Source organism: Halichoerus grypus, chromosome 3 (assembly GCF_964656455.1).
Source record: "Halichoerus grypus chromosome 3, mHalGry1.hap1.1, whole genome shotgun sequence".
Classification (NCBI taxonomy): domain Eukaryota; kingdom Metazoa; phylum Chordata; class Mammalia; order Carnivora; family Phocidae; genus Halichoerus; species Halichoerus grypus.
This window is the reverse complement of record NC_135714.1, coordinates 86,660,343-86,686,106: the sequence shown is the minus strand read 5'-3', so window position 1 is coordinate 86,686,106 and position 25,764 is coordinate 86,660,343. Positions and strand designations below refer to the sequence as shown.

At 32.0% G+C, this 25,764-nt stretch overlaps 1 protein-coding gene across 4 annotated transcripts in view; it reads left to right on the top strand.

Annotated features, from left to right (window-relative positions):
- Window positions 1-25,764, top strand: part of TBCK (TBC1 domain containing kinase) — a 227,777-nt gene that overhangs the window by 78,626 nt on the left and 123,387 nt on the right. For all 4 annotated transcript variants that reach the window (XM_036094769.2, XM_036094767.2, XM_078069049.1 and 1 more), the window contains 10 exons: window positions 456-594; window positions 1,886-1,985; window positions 5,474-5,523; window positions 5,721-5,850; window positions 6,967-7,065; window positions 8,952-9,014; window positions 9,513-9,639; window positions 10,831-10,881; window positions 12,404-12,487; window positions 21,209-21,294. In XM_036094769.2, coding sequence (XP_035950662.1) covers window positions 456-594; window positions 1,886-1,985; window positions 5,474-5,523; window positions 5,721-5,850; window positions 6,967-7,065; window positions 8,952-9,014; window positions 9,513-9,639; window positions 10,831-10,881; window positions 12,404-12,487; window positions 21,209-21,294 — 929 coding nt within the window. The remainder of the gene's footprint in view (window positions 1-455; window positions 595-1,885; window positions 1,986-5,473; window positions 5,524-5,720; window positions 5,851-6,966; window positions 7,066-8,951; window positions 9,015-9,512; window positions 9,640-10,830; window positions 10,882-12,403; window positions 12,488-21,208; window positions 21,295-25,764) is intronic.

Below are 25,764 nucleotides of genomic sequence, written 5' to 3'. Positions count from 1 at the left end.
TTATATTACTATTATAAATAAAGGTCAGTATGAACATAGTGCAGTGGAATCATAGCATGCCTGAGACAATAAGAAAGACTCTTCAGAAGAGGCAACAATTGCCTCAAGACATGAAGGATGCAATAGTTCGTGTTAGTTAACTATCAAGTGCTTTTTTCTGTCCTTATCCCTTCCTCACAGAGCCTGATATATCTGGTATCTGTATGGAATATATATCCCATATATCTCTAATATAGAGGGTAAAAATTCTTTTTCTCAAAGAAACTGAATGTACATCCAATATGTATATCTTCATTTCATCCTTTGTACAGTTTATAGTATGAATATTCTTAAAGGTACTCTTACTGTGTTCTTCAATTATTATTTTTTGAGAATATCAGCTATTATTGCCTGTTGCTTTTTAATCAAAACAAAAAGTGTGATAGCTCTCATTCTTTTCCATTTGCCATTAATAGATATAAACAGTGATTATCTGTCAGAAAGATCTATTGAAGAAGTATATTACCTTTGGTGTTTAGCTGGAGGTGACTTGGAGAAAGAGCTTGTCAACAAGGAAATCATTCGATCTAAACCACCTATCTGCACACTCCCCAAGTAAGGAAAGAAAGTTTCTCTTGGAAATGAAAAATATTTAGTAATAATGTTTTTTTAAAATTTGGGGTTTCTTTGGTAGACATTCCAACTAAGTGATTATGAAAGCAACTGGAAGTCAATACCTTATTTTCTTGGCCGAGGCTTTTAATTGAAGAATTCACATTAATATTTTCATTATTTTTAATATTTTAATAAATAATTTGCTTTATGATCTATTTGAAGTAGACCCATTATTATGGAATATCTTGTAATAATTGATGTTCAATAAATGAAAAATGTACAAGTCAGAAAGAATAGTAATATTCAAGAGAGTTAATAAACTAGGCTAGGGTGTCTATCATAAGTAACTATTTTTTATTTCCAATTACAATTGTAAATGTAAATGTACTCTTTGGCCTCATTGTCCTAGAGATCATTATGGTGCTAAATCACTGTTGTGAAAACTCTGCAGAACTGCATAAGATCTTGGACATCATCATATAAATTAGACTGAAAATTAAATAACAGTACAACTCTAAGGATCAAAATTGTTACTGTTCCATTGCTCTTTGTATTTATTCATAAAGATGTGAACCTAAATCTCTTGAGTTTCACCAATGCTTTAAATTTTTAATTTTAGATTTTAGGACTAGATTTGATCATTGTAGGTAACCATACAAATTACATGCTGATCATTTTTTTCTTCACATGTTACATTTTTTGGTTAATGATTTGGATAGAACACTGGGTCTCTACTTTTTCTCCCTCTTAAACTGATTTTTAAGTCAGTTATATTTCTCACACATTGAATTAAGCAGAACACCAGGAAATAAGATGATGGAAATTCCAAGGTATATGTAAATTCTCAAAATTAATTCTCTGAAATCCTAAAGAAATTTTATACATTTATTATTCATTATTCTTTCTCCTGAGAAGTTACTATCATGATTTTTCTTCTTTATCATTTCTCACTCATATAAACTTCCTCAGGAGCACGTAACACATATTGTCAAGAGAGTAATTTTAGCATTGAATCTGCATGAACAAAGAGGATAAATCACACTCTTGTATTCCTAAAATGCTTTATATTTATATACTGTATTCATATGAACTCAATTTGTACTTAAAAATGAGAATTATTTGGTGAAATATCAACCAGCAGTTACATATTTTTAAATTAATCCGTGTAGTCTAAAATTTCTTTCTTTGATGAGAGAATGATGATTTAGAATAAATTTTATTTTCTAGAAGAAGCAATAAATCAGATTTTGTGTGCTTGTTAAAATAATTATTTTTTTTAATCTCTTTTCAGTTTTCTCTTTGAAGATGGTGAAAGCTTTGGACAAGATCGAGATAGAAGCTCACTATTAGATGACACCACTGTGACATTGTCATTATGCCAGCTAAGAAATGTAAGAATGGTATTTTGACAAATCTACCTCAGATTTTTTTTTTAGATAAAACCTTACAGATATACATGAAGGCTTGAATTCCTCCCTAATCTCATAAAATATGTCAGAATTTCTTTAAGGTATGTGCCCAGGAGTGATATTATTGGGAAATAGGATCTGTACATCTTCAGCTTTAGTATATATTGTTCAATCATTCACAAAAGTAGTTGTATCTTTTTACCATTATTGGATAAGGTTTCTCATTTTCTATATACTTGGTAACACATGATATTATCAAATTTTTACAAAATTATTGCTCTAGAGGCACCTGGGTGGCTCAGTCGGTTAAGTGTCTGCCTTAGGCTCAGGTCATGATCTCAGGGTCCTGGGATCAAGCCCTGTTTGGGGCTCCCTGCTCAGTGGGGAGTCTGCTTCTCCCTCTCCTTCTGCCCCTCCCCCCCACTCCTGCTCTCTCTCTCTCTCTCTCTCTGTCTCTCAAATAAATAAATCTTAAAAAAATTTATTGCTCTAAAAGATATAGAATAGTGTTTTGCTACAATACTAATTTTTAATTCCCTGATTATAATGCAGTTACAAATCTCTTCATATTTCTTGGTAGTCTGTTTACCTCTTCTATATATTACTAGTTCATATCTTTTGTCAGTTTTTCTACTGGGTGCTTTCTTATTGATTTGAGGACTTCAAAAAATATATTCCAAATATGGAGTCTTTGTTGGCTATATGTAATGCATGTATCTTCCAATCTGTGGCTTTTCCTTTAACTTTTGATGGTTTCTTTTAAGGAATATGATATTACTAGGCATAGGTTTTTTTTTTGGTATTTATCCCAGTTGATGTTTGTAGTTTCCTGGATCTTTGTTATTTCGTGTCTTTAATTTTGAAAATTTCTGTCATTTTTACTTCCAATATTTCTTTTGTTTCTTCCTTTCTTCTGATGTTTCTATAACACATAGATTACATCTTTTGATTCTTTATTAGAGTTTTTACCTCCATGCTTTTATTACCCACCTGTTCTTGCATGCTGTCCACTTTTTTCCTTAGAGCCCTTAGCATATTAATCAGAGTTATTTTAAATTACTGGCCTGATAATTTCAAACTCTCTGACATATCTGAGGCTGGTTCTGTAGCTTGCTTTGTTTCTTCAGAGGGTCTTTTTCACATTTTAGCATGCCTTGCCATTTTTTGTTGAAACCCTAACATGATTTACCAGTAAAAAGAACTATGGTAAATAGGCCTTTAGCTCAAGATATAGCTGTTTACTATTTGTGTAGCTTTTTTGTCAGAGGCTAAAATTTCCTCAACTATCCTTGTTCTTGTTTCCCCTGGTGTCTTTGGGTTTCCCTAGAGACCTTTTTTTTTTTTTTTCCCCTAGAGACTTTTTAAAATAGGGTCTAAGGCCTGCAGCTCTTTCAGCTGGAATCCCCTTTTATATAGGAGCTCTATTGACATGGAGGTATGGTAGGGAAGGGAAGGAGTTCTATAATCCTATGGTTAGGTCTCAGCCCTTTAGTGAACCTGTGTCTCTGGGCTGTGACCTTCATATAAAGCTTCTCAGCTTCCCTCCTTACCTTATTAGAGACAGGGAAACTAAAAGGCATCAGTATTGGGTATTCTTCTTCCCCACATCAATGACTTGGGCTGACTAAAGTCGGATATCCTCCCCTCCACCCCCAACACATGCAGTTCTTTCTTTACTTGAATATAGCAGGGTCTCCTCCAGTCTGGCTGCCTGTTCAACAGATGCCCAAGTCTTTGTCCCATTGTGCTTAAAACCCTAGGCCACAATTATCAGTATACTTTATTTCTAGCTTATATCCTTTCTCTCTAAGCCCAGCTTTGGGTCACCTATCATTGCATTTTTCTTATATTTTTAGGCTTTTCCTGTCATTTAATATTTTACATACTATGTAGTAGGAGGGAATTAGAATCTCTTATCTGCCATAATGCAAGGAATAGAGCATTTAAATATATAATTATTACTACATGATACACTAAACTTATCATCTCTTTGAAAAGAAAGAATGTGTATAGTGGATGAAATAAGTAGCAGTACAAAGCAACAAACAATAAACTACATCTAAATATATGGTTTTGACTGATTTGATTTTACCCTTAATTTGCTTCTTTAATTTAAATATAATCCAAAGTATATGAACATAAGTTAAATGAATACAAGGCTTTAATTTTACTTGCTTAATGACCTTACATTCCCACTTTTGAAATTTAAAATACTTTTTTCTATAATTATTAAGAAAAAAGTTTATGTTGCTGATTTTAAAAATAATATGGAAACCAAATAATTTTTACCTTCTACTTTTCTCTATTTTTACCCTTTTTGTACTTTTAATATGCTAAATTTTTAATACAAAAAAAGCAGAAAAGTTACTTATAATATCTATGACTTTCAGGACCGTAAAACCCAAATTTTAAAACAATGTGCATATTAAATAATGGGGTAAAATTTGAGAAAATATTATTTTTCTACTTAGAATTTTAATCCACAAAAGAAACACCTAAAAGTTTAGAGGCAAAATGGGATAAATCTACAGCACATCAAATTTTAGAGAAAAGCCAGGCATAAAATCAGTGTTTGCCAGAGTCTCAGTTGTGGGTAAACGATTTTTCTTTGGCTTTTAAAAATTCTGAGGCTAACTCACGTGGGTGAGTACACAGTAACTCTAATCAACAGAAGATCAATGCTGGCTACACGCAGAGCTTGAACTTCTGTGTCAGTCCCCACAGGAGCAGGTACTCTGCCTTCAAGTTGGAACTTGAACTGAAGAGCAGAGCAGCAGGCAAGATGACATTAACGTTAATCACCCTACTTAGGATATGTCTATGATTTTACTTTACTATTGCCTGCCTTGTTATGTTTTTGAATATCTATAATCCTGGCAATGTTATTATTTGGAGTAACATTTATTATAATATGTTTGTGAAAAACAGAATGAAGAAAACTGAATTTTGTCAGCTGATTTACCAACTATTTGAATCATGCATGTTCAAAGTATGATGTGAGAAATTCTTTTGAATCCTTTTATTAGCACCTTACTTTTGTCTTAGTTTGTATTAATGTCAAGGCAAAAATAAATTGGACTCAAGTTTTAAATTAAGAGATGTGTATTAAAAAGTACCTTTTTGTATAATCTTCACATAATTTTAAAAAGTTTTATCCATTTATTCAATTTTATACTAATTTTAGCAATTCTGCCTTGTGTTTAGAAAACTATCATAATAGGTGTATAACATTTATGAGAAATGCCTGAAGGTAAAAAACCAAAACAACAAAGAATATTCTTTACAGCGAAACTTAATCACTGGAGGCATGGTGTATTTGCATGTTTACAATAAATGGATTTTAAATTCTGTTTTGTAGTTTCCTTGCTATATTTATAAATATATAATTTTACATCATTTTCCTTTTAAATAAAGATGACTGTTTCTGTCTCAGATCTTAAATATCATAAATATTTTCTCTTTAAATTCAGAGGTTAAAAGATGTTGGTGGAGAAGCATTTTACCCACTACTTGAAGATGAGTGAGTATATATATATATATATATATATATATATTCTTTTTACCATTATTTTTCTTTTCTGTTTCTATTAGATTGATAAGAAGCCTGCCTATTTTTTTGGAAAATTGTTTCCTAAGTAGAATACAAAAATGTGGTGTTCTGTTTTTTTTAATTTTATACATTTTGTCAATTTTTCTCCTTTTGTTTCTCTTTTATAGCCAGTCTAATTTACCTCATTCAAACAGCAATAATGAGTTGTCTGCAGCTGCCACTCTCCCTTTAATCATCCGAGAGAGGGACACAGAGTACCAACTAAACAGAATCATTCTCTTTGACAGGCTACTAAAGGTAGGATTCTAAAGTGTAAGGTGAAAGAGTCCATATACAATCTTTATTTTTTTTTATTTCATTGGTAATTCTTAGGGAATCTTGATGTCATGAGAACACTAATTCTTAGGACCTATTTTATCTGATTAATAATAAAAATGATACATGATAATAGTAAACAAAATTAAAAAGTAAAAACAAGATGAAGGAATCTATGCGAAACCACACTAGACAAAAGATATTTAATATCCTTGCTATTTAAAAAACACTTAAAAATCAATAGAGAAAAGGACTATCATTGAAACAGAGAAATGGATAAAAAACATAATAGAAATACAGCTAGTCAGTAAATCTATTCAAAATATGTATCCTTACTGGGACTGAAAAAAAATAGACTCTTTTTCCATATGGAATTAGCAAAGTGAGTAAATGTATATTGAGATTGGAACTCTCATTCTTCTGGAGTAAGTGTAAATTGGCTAAAGCATTCTATAAAGCTATTTTAAATTTTGTATTAAGAGCCTTTAACAGGTCTGTGATTCAACAGTCTTACACAATTCACAGCGCTGTACCTCTGAAACAAATAATCCATTATATGTCAAAAAAAAAAAAGAAGATAGTAGGAAGGGAAAACCGAAGTGGGGGAATCGGAGGGGGAGACGAACCATGAGAGACTTTGGGCTTTGAGAAACAAATTGAGAGTTCTAGAGGGGAGGAGGGTGGGGGGATGGGTTAGCCTGGTGATGGGTATTAAAGAGGGCACGTACTGAATGGAGCACTGGGTGTTATACGCAAACAATGAATCGTGGAACACTACATCAAAAACTAATGATGTAATGTATGGTGATTAACATAACATAATAAAAAAATATATATAAAATAGAGAGGGATGGTTAAAAACAGTAGATTCAGCTCCTCTCTTTGATTGTATTATATAAGATTTACAGAGAGGCTAGGGAACTATTCCACTACTAACTTAATATGTATTAATAACATCAGGTAAAATAATTTCAGGTACTTGGAAATTTATTGCAAGTCACCTTCAACTTTATCACTGGTATATTCAGATCTATTTAGATTAAAAGAAGGTACTTGTTAACTTGAGGTATTTTTCATATCTTTTTTTTTTACCTATAGGCTTATCCGTATAAAAAAAATCAAATCTGGAAAGAAGCAAGAGTTGACATTCCTCCTCTTATGAGAGGTTTAACCTGGGCTGCCCTTCTGGGAGTTGAGGTAAGAAAGAAAAGAGGTGGGGCACCTGGGTGGCTCAGTCATTAAGCGTCCATCTTCAGCTCAGGTCATGATCTCAGGGTCCTGGGATCAAGTCCCACATCGGGCTCCCTGTTCAGCGGGAAGCCTGCTTCTCCCTCTCCCACTCCCCCTGCTTGTGTTTCCTCTCTCGCTGTCTCTCTCTCTGTCAAATTAATTAATTAATTAATTAGTTAGTTAATTGATTAATTTTAAAAATCTTAAAAAAAAGAAAAGATGTTAGAAGCTGATCAATAGTGTTAAGAAAAAAGGAAGAAGGAAAGTACTTTCTGAATATATATTTTCCAAGTTGTTAGGAAATTATATAGTAAAATTTGAGTTAAGATTATTTGGCAATTTATAGTGAAAGCAATAGAAGAAAAGAATAGACTAGATAGAATAGAAAAATATAATTGAAGTCTTGTTAGATTTATGCTATTTAATATTTCATTTAATGGGACTCAGAAATTATCTTGATTATACATTTTAAAATCAGAATATTTTAATATATATTTCAGTTATAAGTATATAGCTCTGCTTATAAAGTATGTTCATTTAGAAATAGAACTGCTTATTTATAAGGAGAAATATTCCATTCTAATTTGAACCTTGTCAAAAATCATTAATATAATTTAGTGCCTTTTGGCATATCTATCTTACCAGAACCATGCTGCCAGGAGAAATAGTTACTGTCTTCTATAATACCTTATCTGTGGCAGTGAGAAGAGGCAAGGTGTCACATTATTAGAGTGACTTGCAGTACTAACAGAGACTTTGGTGACAGCAGTCATGATAATGGGCCAAATCATTGCCAATTTTTTTTCATTTCCTGTCAATTTCTTTGTCACCTGCCTTTCTGTATTCTCTTATAGAAACCTTATGGATATCCATCACCTATTTTTTGTGTGTGAATTCTCCCAAGTATTTTTAATCCTTTTAACTCTCTATTGAAAGAATTCCTTCCTTTATTCCTGATTTCTTTGGTGAAAGTCTACAAATATCTTTGAGTTTGGTTGGTTGCTTAATAAGAATGCCTGTTATTCCTACCATATGGTGATAATTAGAATTGTAGAACCATATAATGCTAAAATTCAAGAGGAATTCCAAGGTCAGGTTGTCTAAATGTCTTATAAAGTAGATGTACCAGAGATGTTGATAATAGCATGTTACATCAGAGATTGAACTCTAAATTCCTAGCTCTTTCTCTACCATTACAGTAAACCAGAGAATTAAGAATTGATCTATGCTTGATCCTATAGAACATGACCAAAATTTGAAGTAGTTTATTCAGTTATTCTTTCTGTAGAGCTATAAATGGAAAATGTAAATAATCTCTTTAATCCCTTAATGATTCCATTAGGGATTCCACATGGAATTTCATTCTTTAATTTGTCCCAAACCTCTTCCTTCTGGTGCTGAACTCCTTTAAACAATTTTATTTTATTTTTGCTTTCATTTCCAACTTTACAGGAAAATTTCTCAAGGGATGACCCCCCCATTTTTTTTTTTTAATTTCTTCATGAAACTTACTATGTGTGAGTTGACAATGAATAGAGCACAGCAAGGCTGTGTTGTGTTGTGGGAGCTGGGAGATTAGCTAAGCATACTCATTAAGACTCTTTTAACATATTTGTCTTCCTGTATGTGTAATTCAAATGACTGCCTTAGCAAAACGGTAAATTGTCACAGACTTTCATCACAGATTGTAAAAGATGTGAAGAATTTTCTAAGAGGATGCTTTGGGCTTGAATGTGCCTATCTATAATTGGGTGTGCTTTCAAAGATAGATGTTTCTAAGAACTATATTTTGTCTAAGTCAATAATTTATTAAGGATATGATAAATTAATATATCTTCTCTTATTTTTTGCAGGGAGCTATTCATGCCAAGTATGATGCAATTGATAAAGATACTCCAATTCCTACAGATAGACAGGTATGATTTAGATTTTCTTAAACAACCTAAGATAATTCTGCCAAATCTTTAAATTTTAGAAAGGCAAGAAGAATTTTCTTAATTATGAAACTCAGCAGCCATCATATGTATATGTATATGCATAGCTCTTATTTTACTCACAAGTTAGTGAGTTAGAATGCTTCAAAGGAGTTTAGACCAAGTAACTTTTCCTAATAATTGTACTTTTTTATCTGAAGAATTTGCCCTTTATTTAGACCAGGTTATAAAGGAAGGTTTTTTGAAAACTATATTAATATATACCTTTTCAATAGAAATGGTCTGCTTTTTTGTTTAAGTATACATGCAACTTTTTTGGTGTTTCCAGAGGACTATTATAAAATTTAAAAACTTCAGACACCAGGATTATGTAGATGGTCTATTCTGAAATTCAAGATACACTCTTTCCTTTTCCTTATCTTGAGATTTATTGGAGATCACTCTATTCCAGTTCCATCTTACTGTTTTGCTGTTTTACAGATTGAAGTGGATATTCCTCGGTGTCATCAGTATGATGAACTGTTATCATCACCAGAAGGTCATGCAAAATTTAGGCGTGTATTAAAAGCCTGGGTCGTGTCTCATCCTGATCTTGTGTATTGGCAAGGTAACATTTTTTCCCCCAATTATTAAGCTTCTTTTTGAAGTATAAGGAGCATGTTGCATGACTGACAATTTAAAAAATTAAAACAAAATATCAAAATATCCTTGGCTTTGAGGAAAGCTGTTACTGGTTATCTGTTTTTAGAGAGAACATTTTTTTAACTTTGTCTAAATGCCTAGTGGATATCATTTAAATGCATGATATTTAATGAAACAATTTCCATAATGTTGATTAGGAAAGTAGGAAGAATATTTTGTGCTGTTGTAATCTTTGGGGATACTTTTTTTAATGCTTATGCAAATAATAAAATAATATTGTACCATAAATAATTTGGGGCTAGTTGATATTCTTGTCATTTAATGATTTACAACTTAGTTATCATGGTTATTAGGAATTGGAGAATAGGATACTACCCTAAACTGCTTATTATATTTGTTATTTCTCTTTTATTAAATAACTTTAATGTTCTATATCCTTGATTTTTAGCCCTTCTCATTATATTTGTAGTCATTGATAAATTTATGAATGAGATGGCCATTCTTCCCAATTCTATTTTTTAATTTGTTGTTATGAACAGTAGTTTTTATATTTTAAATCTCAATTTCTGGCCAAACTTAAAGCGAAGCTATTATTTTTCCTAGCTTTATCCCTTTTAGAGTTCTGTGTCTTCCTAACAATTATAGATAGATTTATGTGCCTTCCTTCAACATGACAACACATGAACAGCATTATTATCAATAAAAGAAATATGTAACATGTTTGTATTTTACTTTACAATTTTTGAAAGATTGCTTTTCATCATCCCAGAGAAACTTGTAAGACAAATTTCCATCGCCAGGATAAGGAAACATGCTTGGAGATGTTAAAATGATTGCCAAGATCACACAGGGTCAGAGATGAGACTATAGTTCAAGCCTTCTATCAATTTTACATTTTTCGATTACTGTATTTCTCTCTTTAACTCATAATAATAGATAATAATAACAATATCTGATTTGATTTGGGCATTTACTATATGCCAGTCATTATCAATTACTCGTCAAACTACCCCATGATGTAATATATTTCTGGATGAGTAATACTTATAATGCTTAATCTATGTAGAAGTAATGCAGGCAACTGAATAAGGTATGTATATACACTTATAGTGATTTGTATTTACTGCATTCTTTCCCCCCAACCCCTTCCCATCAGGTCTTGATTCACTTTGTGCTCCATTCCTATATTTAAATTTCAATAATGAAGGTAAGCCTATTTATCATTTAAATAATCATTGTACATATTTTTCTAAAATATTTTATTCAAAGAGGAAAGGTTTTTGTTTTTATTGTAAGGTTCTTGATCTCTTCCTAGTAGATACTGTAAATTTCTGTGAAATAATCTGTTAGACTCATTTTAGAGGATGTAAAAGGTTAATTTATTACTAGAGTTTCAATTGTAACAAGGCAGTGACTAGAAATTTAGGGAGTATCTGATTACGAATTCATCTTCTTTGGTGACCATTTAATGAAACTTTGGAGAAAATTTGACTTCTTTAGAGACTAGCTTTGGTCTATGTATACTTTCTAAACAGTTTGTAAAGAAATAAATAGTGGTCTTATATCTCCAAAGCTAATCATTTCAGTCATTCCTTAATGAAGACTTTTCTTGTTCTCCCTCTTAAACCCATATAGCACCTTGTATTTCTGGAAATTTATCTTATGTATGTTTTATATTTTAGTTGTTTATATACTAACATAGTAACCCTTTCTTTGGTTAGTAGCTTTTTTTAATGACAGGTTTTTTATTTTCTGTGCCCCTCTTTGTTTTTGTTTTTATAATGCCTCTTTTATAGTAGGTTTTTCAAAAAATATTTGTTAAATTTTTTTTTAAAGATTTTATTTATTTATTTGACAGAGAGAGAGAGAGAGAGAGCAGGAACACAAGCAGGGGGAGTGGGAGAGGGAGAAGCAGGGAGCCTGATGCGGGGCTTGATCCTAGGACCCTGGGATCATGACCTGAGCCGAAGGCAGACGCTTAACGACTGAGCCACCTAGGTGCCCCTATTTGTTAAATTTAATTGACTCTAATCACTAATGATATCACATCTAGAGACTAATACCCTATATAGCATGAATCTCTATAAGTATCTTGGATCTCCATCTTTTTCAAATTCTATTTCATGTCAGAATTTACAAAGATTTCAGGAATTGAGTAGAGATAGCATAATCCCAGAGAGCTAAAATTTCACTATTTGAATGATTTTTAAAATGCACTGTTTTCTGACATCGATACTCATTAATCTAGCAGAGATTTTGCTATATGTAGTTAAGCACAGTCTATTATCACACATACTGATCCAAGAATATTAAGAGATCTGTGTTTGAAAGAACAATTTATGACTAGAGCTCCTAAATCCAAAGTTCTCATACTCTTTTGTTTGTATCAACAAAAATTAAGGATCTTGAGGTCTATATAGCTCATTAATAATGACCAAATTTAGATATTTTTAAGTATAAAGTTCTGGTAATAAAAGTTTTTATTGTTGTGGGATAATGATTGCCACACTCATTCAAAACTGAAAAGTTACTAGGATGGTTATCTTTTATTGTCCAAAATATTTTCTGTTTTAAAGGATAGGTGGTTCTCCCCCACTTAATTTTGTGTTTCCATCAATGTTAACATGACTCTTGTTTAATAGTAGATTCAAGGATTGTGTGCTGAGTGACTGCTGACCATTTATCCCATTAACTAATTTGCTGTATTTCTTTGCCTTGTTCTTTCTTAGCCTTGGCTTATGCATGTATGTCTGCTTTTATCCCCAAATACCTGTATAACTTCTTCTTGAAAGACAACTCACATGTAATACAAGGTAAGCAAATGTCTTTACTTGTCTTTTTACAGAGAAAGTGCTTATGTCAAAAATAACCAATACTAAATTAAATTTATGATTGTGACCCCATAAAATATGATAATAATCCATCACTAAAACCCATAAAGAGACCATTAGGTTTAGTCTTTCTTCAAGTCCATAAAGAATTATGGTATTTTTCTAATGACCACTATAACCAAAGACAAATATGTTTTATAGGAAGGAAGTTGCTTTTCGCTTTTATGTTAATTTAGTAAAGCCATCCAACTTCAAGTGTCATGTAATGTCAACTTCTGAGAATTTATGAAGTTAGGTATTATAAGAGTGTATCTTGTATCTTATTGAGATGTGTTCCATACTTATTCATAGTTTCCTTATTACCTTTGTCAGTGATGTTTATTATAGAATTGGCAGTATACTCTTTAAGATTCCAGCAAAATCCAAAATGAGTGGATTTAATAACACCTTGAATGATACCAAGAGATTTCATAGACTATGTGATGCAAATAATTTATCAAATAGTGACCAAAACAAACTGAAAAGATTAAAGGTAGAAAATATTCAGGTAAGTATTTGTGCATCACAAAAGGTGATTCCTTAATCTTTAGTTAAGTAAAGTCAGAAATAATGCTGTTATTTTTAAAGCTAACATGAACCCATAATTTTAACTGAGTTTTCATATATAAAGCCTGGAAGTAATCTTTTCCCAAATTTATCAGGCCTCTCTTAAAGCATAATGCCTAGCCAGAATCCTATACTTTAAGGAAGATGAAGATATTTGGAGAATCCTTATAAAAAAAGCAATTAAAACAGAACTTCTATAATAATAAAAAAAGTATGATAACTAACATAACATAATAAAACAAAAAACAGAACTTATAAAATGAATTAGCTAGCTCTCAGAAGGCCATATTACATAGCTTCTATTACATTCATTTTTCTTATGGTTCTATATAGATTCCTATTTCAAAATACAGAAATGATTTACCTAGAAAAATTTAGTTTCATTTTTCTGGTAATTGTTTTATAATACAGATGAATGTATATATTTTATATTGATAATGAATTTCCAACTTGAAAAAAATGAGTTTTTATACTTTTTAGCTGCAAACTTTTTAAATACACTTTAAAAAGGCTTATTATACAAATAAATAAGACAAGATCTTGTTTCATATAAGTAAAAGAGAAACCGTAGTGTCCACAACATGAATTTGGAGGGACTTAGTCAGAAAGGCCAAACCACTCTTAATTTGTTAATCAGTAATATATTTTAACATTTAATATTGTAATTAAAAGACTATACAATTATTTAAATTTTATTTTTATGTTAATAATTTTCTCATATTGTAACTAAAACACTATACAATTACTTAAAGCTTATTTATGTCAATGTTAATAATTTTCTCACTTATAATTTCTATAAATTTGTGTTTGAAATCTTGAATTGGTAACTAATCTTAAAACTTTTCAAAGCTACAGTAAATGTTCTTTAATTTTATGATGAAAAATGTAGCATGTATATTTTCCCAAGAAACAATAAACAAGGTGTCTTATTTGTTCAGTTTTTGTATTGACCATATGTTATATAAGAAAAAAAGTTTCAAAAAAAAAAAGAAAGAGAAAAAAGCAATTTCAACAAATGTAGTCTTTCAGTAAGTAATTGTTCTGCACTGACTCTGAGCCAGGCACTACTTAATAGAAGTTCCTAAGGTAAATAACACTCAGGCCTTTTCCAAGGGATTTCATAGCCCAATATAGGAAATAAATATGAAAATAACTATTTATACGCCAATGAAATAAATATTCATACTACTGTATTAGCACAGAGGAAGAAGTTGGGGAAGTTATTTTGTGTTTTTTCCAAATTTTCTTTTCTTTTTGGTAGCAAAGGGAAGAGATAGCATGTCTAGAAAGGTTTCATGAAAGAGGGGATATTTATTGATGAATTTGAAATTTGACTAGGAATTTGCTTGGCAAAAAGGGAGAAAGATATCCTTAAGACAGAACAAGGAAGAGAACTGCAGTAAAAAAGTCCAAAATAGGTTGATAAAATAACCAGTAGTCAAATCTGATGCCTGAAGTTCAAAAAAAGAGCTAAAGAATGAGGTGAAACAGGATGCTGATTATTGGTTACTAAAGTTTATGGAAGAATAGTGGTTTATTTTTCTTCAAAATGTTTATTTTAGGCTTGGAATTAGAAATATTCAGCTCTCATTTTATTGTTTTCCTTCTTTGTGTGTCCTCCCCTCCCCTTTTGTTATATAGTATTTTAAGCTTTAAACTTCAAAGTGACACTGATTTTTGATTAGCATCAATAGCACATGCACACTTTTTCCCCCACAAGATTTGGAAAAGTTGTTTATCATATGAAACCAATCAACTCAACAGCTAATTGCAGAATTGCATATTCGTTGAGTCATTGAATTGTCTCTACAGAAACCAAAAGTTTCGATATTAGATAGCAATTTTAAATGTTATTTGGAAAAAATATTTGTTTTTATAATTATAAACTGATAGAAATTGGAAGTTTTTATTTTAAATTTTTTCATAAAATACAGTATTTACATATTCATAAGACTCTAAAATGCTTTGCCTCTTACAGAAGAGACAAAAATTCCGTTTAATCAAGATATCCTGTTTTGTTTATTTGTTTACCATGATCCTATTAACTTGTTACCTGCAGACATTTTTAAAGAAGATAAAAAATTTACTTCTAGCCTAAATGAATATTCTTTATCATTTTTGGCACTATCAAATTATCCCCAGTAATGTTACTATTGAGTTGATAAAATATCAATACACAGGAATGTAAAATATACTGGTTAAACAGCTCAGAGTTGGACCTCTAAATTAAGATTCCTAGAATTACTCTTAGACTCAGAACCTTAGAGTAATAGTTGGATTGAAAAAGGTGGAGGAGTCTGAAAGGGATAGATTGGTTAGAGTTGCAGAGATACTGGAAAACAGGCTTATAACTTGCAGAACAGACATACTTTAGGCTATTGAAGAGAAAAAAGGCAACTTTAGGCCAGTGAAGAGAGGCAGCCATTTAATTATTAAGAATGGGAACTAATCCAGGCGCCTGGGTGGCTCAGATGGTTAAGCGTCTGCCTTCGGCTCAGGTCATGATCCCAGGGTCCTGGGATCGAGTCCCGCATCGGCCTCCCTGCTCCTTGGGAGCCTGCTTCTCCCTCTGCTTCTCTCTCTCTCTCTCTCTCTGTCTCTCATGAATAAATAAATAAAATCTTAAAAAAAAAAAAAAAAGAATGGGAACTAATCCTTTGTGGAAAACCCAACTATACCTTTATGTCATTTTTCAATTAAGAAAGGAACAACCTAGAAAACCTGCCTATAAACTTTTAAACTATACTTCAAAGTCATTCTGCTGTATGTTGTTCACCAAAACAGCAATTGGAATTTTGCTACAACTTCAAACATTCTTGTACTGTTTATTTATTTTTTTTAAAAGATCTTATTTATTTATTTGCCAGAGAGAGAGAGCACAAGCAGGGGGAGCGGCAAGCAGAGGGAGAGGTAGAAGCAGACTCCCCACTGAGCAGGGAGCCCAATGCGGGGCTCGATCCCAGGACCCTGGGATCATGATCTGAGCCGAAGGCAGACGCTTAACCGAATGAACCACCCAGGCGTCCCTCTTGTACTGTTTATAAAACTAAAGCATATTCACACTTGGACCATTGGAAGATGTGGTTCCTATAAGTCAGAAAGGGAAAGGGAGAGAGAAATACCATATAAACCTAAGAAATAAAATTGCATGAAAAATTTCCCAATATTCTGTTTTCCTGTATATGTTTCTAAATCCTTTGGGGAAAAGGATGATATCTTCTTCTTTGTAATTCTCTAACATTTAATGTAGTGCATCACATAGCTAGGATGGCTATATAACTAAACTGGGATATTTTTCAGAGTTTAAAAGCACACTAACTGCACCAGACACTGAGCCTACAGGTGGCAACTGGAACTCTCCATGTAACCAGGATGTATGGTCACACTGCACATAGACATTCAATAAGTTTTTGAGGACAGAAGGAGGAAGGAAGATAGACTAAAGGTGGAGTCTAAAGGCCAGCTGTCAAAATGCGAGTATAATATAAATCTCCTTTCTCATCAAACAATAAGAAAGAGAGAGGGAGAATATGCAATTTCACCAAAAGGGTCATGCATTTGAAAAAACAGTACATTGCTTGTTTGAGGTTGAATATACATCTTTGTCATGGATGGCTTTAATGATAGGATATTGGGAGATAGTAGGAAATACATTGAACTTACGGCCTTTGCTGTTTTCAAGAATGTCTTACATCATGTGACTAAAGAGATTTTTCCTGAGACTGAAAATGTCTGCCTTTACTATTTGAGTTTGTAGATTTACTGGAGCAGGGTATGTGAGCCGAAAAGAAAATAGCTGACAAGTGTAGGCCTAAAAATTATCTTTCTCTTCTTTTGAACCCACCTCTTTTCTTTGCAACATAAAGGCTGATGCTTGTTGTTGTTTTAGACACCAGGCCATATTTTACAACTGGCAAACTTTGTAATGGGAGATAATCTAATTTGGGTTCATTTGCAGTAAAATAACTTTGACTTCTTTTGAGTGCTATGAGTCAAAATGTTGCCAAATGAATTAGCTTAGGCACATTCTAGTTGACAAGAGATTTATGACTCTCTGCATATTTATCTACACTTAGCATCGTCAAGGTAAACTAACAACCTAATGGAAAATAACAAATAGTTACAGAACTTTCAGAACTGAGAATGCCATTTTTGATTTGTGAGCAGAGGAAATCTTTTGCTTTAAATCTGTCCCCTGTCATCCTTCATCTTCTCCTTACTGCATCTAAGACAATTAAAGAAGAAAGACTAGTCAGAAAGGAAAAAATAAGGATACCCATGTGTGGGAACTTTCTGAAATTTCATCTTGTATCCATTTTATGAAATTGTTTTTGAAAACAAACAGATGACTTATTTATAAACAGCTGCACAAAAATACAATAGTGTCATACAAAATCCTTACACTGTCATTTAAAAGTATGTAATGAATTAAGAAACTGTTTTAAAGGAGAGGTATAAGAATTTTTAATTTGGAGGGATATTAAAAGGGAAAATGACTATTTTTATTTTATATCTCATTGCAAAAAATTAAAAGGTATAAAGTTTCATTAAAACAAAAATGTATATTAGGCATGATTTTGTGCAGTAGTGCAATATTAAACTTCACTTGAAGTCTAGGGAATTTTCAAAATTCTTGATTTCCTTTTTAAAGAATAACATAACATTTACCCTTACATAGTCATCTGTTCGTTGGAAAATACTATTTAGGGGGTTATATTATGGCTCTAGATGTATATCTTCATTATTAGAAATCACAATTAAAATGTTCTATGAACATTTTAAGAGTCAGGAATATCCTTGAAATTCTTTGTTTTATTTTGACTTCTGGTCTGTTTTTCTGTACTACCCTTAAATTATCTGAGGTTGATTTATAAATCAAAGGACATATGCATTTCAAGTTTTTAAAATTTACTCTAGGGAACTTTTAAGTACATTTTTGAAATAACTTGAAATATCACATAGTGCTGACTTCATCAGTTCCACCATATCCCACCTTTAAAGAAATTTTTCTGAATATAACAAACCATAATATATCTCATTCCAAAGCCTGTCCTGAGCAACCAAAACTTTTGCCAGCCTTATGACTTAGATTTCGATGAGATGATATGTAGTGTATAATAATATATAAATGTATATACATATTTATTTATGTGCATTTTATAAAAATACATATGTATTTGTGTATATTTTATGTATATATATATACATATATGTATATATATATATATGCAGTTATAACACATATCATGTATCATAAATCCACTATGGATATTTGACAGAATGCAAGGAATGTATTTTCATTATGGATTAGGTTTCTTCAGTCCATCCTTACTTAGCCATGCAATAACACATAGTAATTATCTTTTATCAGGCTCAGATAAGAATGATATTTAGTAAATTGGAGCATAGCTGTGGGGAATTGGCTGAGGCATGATTTTCTAGTTTAAAATGAAGTGCACTTTTTTAAAAGTTAATAACTATATGCTTTCATCAACATATAGTTGAATGCTTATGATTATTGGTGTTACATACCACTAGCTTCTAGGTAAATTAGGACTGTAAACATACTGTTGCTAATTAGAAGTAGAAAAAAAAAATTAAAGGTTAAACCCAGAAGTTCCCTGAGGCAGTGGGATCCAAGCCGAGTTTTCACCTCAATCTGTAACTCTGGAAGCTGATGTGAATTGTATCTTTCTTGTTCTTAGAGGAGAAGAGACAGTGGATAGACAGAATGAATTCTGTTGCTATAGAGTAATGCCTATTGTTTACCTGGCACCCCCGGTAAACGTTCAGGTTAGATCCGGAGTCCAGCTTCATCCTGGTCTTGAGCACGGCACTGCCTCGCCTCGGCTTTCCTGTTTGGTGCTTCTTGGTGCTCCTCTTCGTAAAATATGTATCATTGCTTAGAGGTTAATAATTATAACATACATTGGGGTCATTAGAAGCAAAGTTTTATTTTTTTGTTGTTTTTGTTTCAAGTTTTTCCTTAAATTCCAGTTAGTTGAGATATACCGTAATATTAAGTTTCAGGAGTAGAATTGAGTGATTCATCACTTACATACAACACCCAATAGAGGCGAAGTTTTCATTGAGGAAAAGAGGGAATGCTACTTATACTAACAGATTGTCGAGGACTTAGTACTATTTCTGGAAATACTAAAAATAAGATACTTGAAAAACTAAAAAAAAAGAAAGCAGACATTATTTTTATAGGTTATTTTCACCAAATAATTGGTTTGATCTGCTACTTTATTGGAAGAAGGAGTTGCAGTTATTAAGAGAAAGTGTTCATTGAGTTATTGTCATTTTTTTAAAGATATGGAAAGTACTTTATCATGTGACAGGCACCATGTAACAGCCATATTTACAGACGCTAACCATGTCTGTGGGACGACGTGGGTTGTGGAGATGGCTCAGAAATAGCAATATTAGTAGTTCAAGTATTGACCTTATTTGATAAAGGAAAACAGTTTTGATGATTGATTTACCAGAGTTTTAAAATGTAATTTTATTTAGTTCTTGTTTTCTTAAAAGAACTGTTGTTTTGAACCAAATATAAACAAGGTACAGTTTATTCACATAACGAAACTGCAGTTGAAAACAAGCTTAAAAATGTCCCATCTCAGTCTGTTTTTCTCTTCTTAGCATTACAAATGCCTCATTCCATCATCATGCTGAATTCCTCAGCATCTTCCATACCATTTCCAGGGGAATCCCTGGGAAGTAGTGAAAGTCTGTCTTCCTTCAGAAAGACAAAGATAACCTGGAATTTTTCTTACCACATTCTCCAATATTCCTACAACTCACACTTTCTGCTCTTTTGAAATATGCTTCTTTTTGGCACAGCAAGAAAAAAACCACTAGGAATCTGAAAACCTAAATTATGAGCCTGTCTGTCATAAACTAGAGAATAATCCTAAATACGTCATGAAACCTCCCCAAGCCCTCTGTTCTTAACTGCAAAAAATATAAGTCATATTTGTTCAGTCCTTTATTTATCTTCATAGTAACCATTAGATTTAAGTAAGTTGCATTCTATTCATTTTATCGAGTTATTGTCATTTTAGTCTCAAAAAGGAAAAAAATAGTTGAGCTCCTTAAAATATGTGTTAATTTTGTCTTTTTGCTTTGTAAAAATACGGTTAACTTGCCCTTGAGTTGATGATTGCCAGAATCTTGTTCAGGTTAGAACATAGTGAGTAAATTGACAAGAAAAGCAACTTGTTGAAAGAATGGGGAAAATAAGGGAGTATTCCTTATATTTTAACTGAACTTATCAATTACAATAGGATTAGAATCAACAACAGATATTTTTAATTGCCTACTGTGTGCCTATTTTCTGATTAAGATTTTGCTAATTCTTATTCCTAAATATGGTAAATGTAGAGCCTTAGATGGAAATACATTAGAACTGGAACAAATGCCTATATCTGTATATATAAACAAAATTAAAGTATAACTATTCTACTTGTGATTGCTTATAAAGCATTGTTCCTGGGGCACCTGGGTGGCTCAGTCAGTTAAGCGTCTGCCTTTGGGTCAGGTCATGATCCCAGAGTCCTGGGATCGAGCCCTGCATCAGGCTCCTTGCTCAGCAGGGAGTCTGCTTCTCCCTCTCCCTCTCCTGCTCCCCCTGCTTGTGTTCCCTCTCTCGCTGTGTCTCTGTCAAATAAATAAAGAAAGAAATTAATAAAGAAAGAAAATCTTAAAAAAAAAAAAAAGCGTTGTTTCTTATTTAAGTATCTGTTCCACTTTCTGAATATACCATAATGCAAGACAGATTTAATATTGTGAGAGAAAATGTATATTGAATTTAATAGGAAAATATCACGTGTGTAATCCGTGATTCAAGAAATGAATCAATAGTTCAGAAGGTAGAAAATAAGTTGTGCCATAGCTTTTTGGTATGTTTAATAATTAGTAGTAAGTGATTAAAATGGTAATAAAACAGAAAATTACCTACTAAAGTATGTTTTCTTCATGGAGAAATTAAATATCATTGCAAATGTAAATAAAACTAATTTATATGCATTTAATGTCTTTATTTGAAGTATTATGTAAAAATGGTGGTTGTCTTAAACTTTATTGTCATTTCAGAGTATCTGACCGTGTTCTCACAGATGATTGCATTCCATGATCCAGAGCTGAGCAATCATCTCAATGAGATTGGATTTATCCCAGATGTAAGTACTTGGTACATTAATAGAACCTGAGGCAAAAAATAAAGCAAAAATAGGTAGCACAAAAGAGTACTGTTTTTAAAGTTGTGTTGTCATAAGAAGTCCGTGTTTTTGAACCAGTTTCTGTTACCAACTATAGCCTTCTGTTACAAAGTTTGTGTGATTACCTTCCATATTCTCACTTTAAGTAAAGGGAAAGTATGTTATTTTAATTTTTTTGGTACTATCAAATTGTTTTGAAAAACACTTTAGTTTGTTGTTTTAAACTGTGCTGTAAGGGTTTTCACTTGGATTTTATGATACTCAGGGCTGCTTTTGAGGAAGTAGGAAATTTGAACTTTAGTGAATTTTTAAGTAGCTGCTTCTGTGTTTTTTTTGATATATTAACCTCAGAAGCTTCGCCAGATTTTGGCTTACTTCATTGGCTTCTTAACAGTCCATGTCAACCCAAAAGTCAGAGTTGACTTTTAGAGGTTAGCCATGGTTAGTTAGCCTGTTACTCATCTGTGGTGCGTGACATGCAGTCAAACCTCTTTTAGAAGTGTTTTGGAGTATAGTATCATAGCTTTTTATAAACCTCAAAAAAACATTTTTGAGATAGAGTTCTCCTTATTCCATCTTAACTTTTTTTGTTTCCTGATCATGCCTTTCTTCTTAAGACTCATATTCAGGGACCAGTTTATTGATGGTAAGATTAGAGATGAAAAATGTTTATATTAACACTCAACTAATCTATTTGAAGTGCTAATAATACTTATAGTATAAATACTTGCAGAATGCTTTGAAGTTTAAAAGTACTTTCGTAAACATTATTTCATTTGATTCCCAAAACAAACCTGCAAGGCATATGAAGCAGATAATTTCAGCATTTAATTGAGAATATAATGTTTGAGAAGATAACAAAACTAATTAGTCAGAACTAAAATTTTAACTTACATCATTTGACAACTAGTCTAGTTCATCTTCCATTGGGAGAATAGAGACTAAAACATAGATGTACTTACTCCTAGTTCATTGCTCTTTGTATTGTGCTGTATATAACTCTGTGACGTGATCAGGCCTGTAGTAACCATTCTTAACATTTACAGTGTCATTTGCTTCTAGGCTTCTGGAGAAATACCTTTTGAGTACATGGTTTGTTCAGTGAGGGCTCCAAAAAGAACATATACAGATTAGGAAACAAATAAAATAAGGAAAAGCCCTATAGTTATATGGAGATAAAAGACCTTGTAAAAAAAACTAACCAATATACATATTACCATAGTAAGTATTCATTTTTACATAACCCCACCTTTCTTGCTTCACATCATGGGACATATAAGACAAAACTACATTAAATTTTATGGCTAGAGTTGAAAAAATTATAGAGGAGCTGAGTGCCAAGTTGATAACAGAATAAGATATTTGAGGGAAAAAACTACTAATAGCTAAGACACAGACTAAAAGAAGGGATAATTATTTTCAAAGAACTCTCTTGAAAGCACCTAATTGTGCTCAGTAGTAAACAGAAAATGACCTTGGGTCAGACAGTGTTGTAGATTGACAAAAAACATTTATGCAGAAAAATAAGTATGGAATTACCAAGACAGCCTGATAAAAATTGTACACATATTCATGAATATAGATAGTATTAAGAAAGGACTCACAAAAGGAAATATATAATTTCTATTTGCTTTAGTTAATCAGAAAAATTGAACTCTGAATGAGTATGGTATAGGACGACGAGCAAAAAACCTTGTTAAAACTTAATAATGCAAACATATATTAAGTGCTTACTGTGTGCCAAGCACTGCTCCACCCTCTTTAAATAAACCCCTCATCTAATCCTCATAAGCTTACAAATCTAATTAAACAATGACTATTAAATATTTATACATAAAATTAATTTGGAAAAGGCTAATAGCTGAATAGAAATAAAATTTTAGCTATCAATATTATAAAAGATAAGAGCAGGTGAGAACTCAGCTTAAAAGTGTTGTAATGTTTTTGTGTTATATGATGGGAAAATAAATATACTCATTTTACTTAGGCATTAAGTCAGGGATCTTTTCAGATCTGGGGTTTGATTTCACTCAACTTAAAAGCTAATAAATGAGCCTGTTACGGTTTCGTGGGCACTGGCAGAAAACTCAAGACTCCTGGGTCAGAGACAAAGGACGTTATCACTCATAGCACAGCAAGCCGCAGGAGTGTTAGCATCTTTGTGTTGGCTTTCTAACCATACATACATTTCCTAATATTTGTATAAAAACAGCCTTGGAAAATATAATCCAGAACAAAGAGCAGTCAGTGTTTCCACTCACAAGAAATGCAGAAGTATAGGATGCATATTAAAATTTTAATGGTAATCATTAAGAAAATAGAGAATGTAGAACTTCTAAATCAATGTGGGTGTGGGGGTATGGAGTAAAGAAAAGTCAACCAATCCCGTAAAAACATAGAAAGATCATAGAAAGAATGTAAGCTAATTAGATTGCCTAATAAAGGGAATTTTCAGGCATTAAAAAAAAAAATCCATCTGTATGGTATTTATAAGAGAGAAAAATGTAAGGATGTTAGTCAAAAAAGGAGATAAAAAACGTAAGTCAGGCACATATTAACCAAAAGAAAACTAATGCAGTGATAATTGATATAAACTAGTAAAACAAAATACACAAAACAGACCTCCCCATAAACAGATTTTGGTATGTGACAGAGATGGCTCTATAAGCCAATTAGAAAAGAATGGATTGTTGAATAAATGGCCTGATACAATTAGGTAACTACATGGAAGGGAGGTGGGACTCAAAGCCAACTTCATACGATATAGAAAAATAAGTTCTAGGTTGACTAGAAGACCTAAATACGGAGTGTCATATTCATTACTTACATCTAGGAAGGAATTTTTACAGAAGTTACAGAAAGTACAAAACATAATATTTAAAAAAGAGAAAATTAGAATTGAGTGGTACACTCATTCTATTGATAATGTATTATTTTGATTTTAAAAATTTCCAAAACAATTGCCACAAAGTGTTAATCTCTGTTAAATCTGAGTGGAGAGTACATTAGAGTTTGTTAAATGTGCTACTTTATAGAGTGAGTTAATTATTCAATAATTCAATAATTTATGTATGCTATCTTGATTTATGCTTCCCTCTTTATTATGATACCTTCCTATAATTAATGGGGCATTTTTGTGTAATTTCTTGTAAAAATTCTTTAATACTAGTATTATTATGAAGTAGTATTGATTTATTTATGTACTGTGATTAATCTTATGAGATATTCATAATTATGTGGGATGGGGGACTGTTCCTTGTGGGATGAGAATGTCTAGTACATGGCAAATGTTGAACCTCACTGGCCCCTAACCACTGACTTCCTGTAGTAATCTCCTAATTATGGTGACAATTAAATGCTGACATGTATTTCTGAAAAGTGACTCTACATATATTTCCAACACCCTCAGAGAAGAGTTCTCTCACTACTGAGAATCCTAGAGTAAACAAAGAAAAATGAGGGAAAGGAGAATATATCTTAACCTGGAGAAAATTTGCTTTGTTCAACTATTCTCTTGTCTCAGAGAATAAGCAAAAATGAAAGGTATTTAACAAAGTTAAAATGTTACTTAAAGATTGTTATTTTTGAAATCTTTTATCTTGTTTTTTTTGGTTTGTTGTATTTTGTTGGCCTGTTTCTCAGGTCTGTAGATAATATGAAAATGTTGAGACTATTTTTAAATTTAATTTTGAAAACAGATTTGATATTTTTAATATAGAGATTGTTGACAGTGAATAGTGGTGGAAAGCGTGTGATGAAATGGAGAATTTTTCTAACATTTTTCTTACTCTTTTAATAATCACATATTTTTAGTTGCATTTAGTAGTTTGTATGTGCAGTGTGTTTTTGTTTTTGTTTTTGTTTTTCCTTAAATTACTATCTTCAGTGTTCTACCTTTAGAATAATTGCTTAGGTGACTTTCTGCATCTCTAACAATACAGGCTAGGTTCATCAAGGGGAGGGGTGGGCACTTTTGTAATAAGATCCTGAACTGAGTTTCCTACTCAATAACTAATCCTATCAAAGTAAGCCCTCATTAATCTTCCATCTTTGAAATGCAGGCTCCCATTGCAGGAAAGATGTGATTTCTGGCTCTTTTCCATTTGCTGTGGGTCACAGAACTCTGAATATTGAGTACTGTTGGAGCTTGAATAGTTAGGAATATTGTTCACTGATGTGATGCTTAGATTATATATGTCATGGTAGTTATGTGATTTACATATAAATAGGGTAAGTAATGTGTACCTGGCAAAATTGGGGCGAGGATGATTTTTATCATTTTTGTCTTGGTGTACGTTTCTGCTTCTGAAATTATATGTGGCCTTTGAAATGAGAACACGAAAGTATATTTCTTCATTCTTAAGGAAACTATTTTTCTGAAATGCTATGAATAGCATTCAGCTTGCAAATTATGAAAAGTTGTCAGGTGGC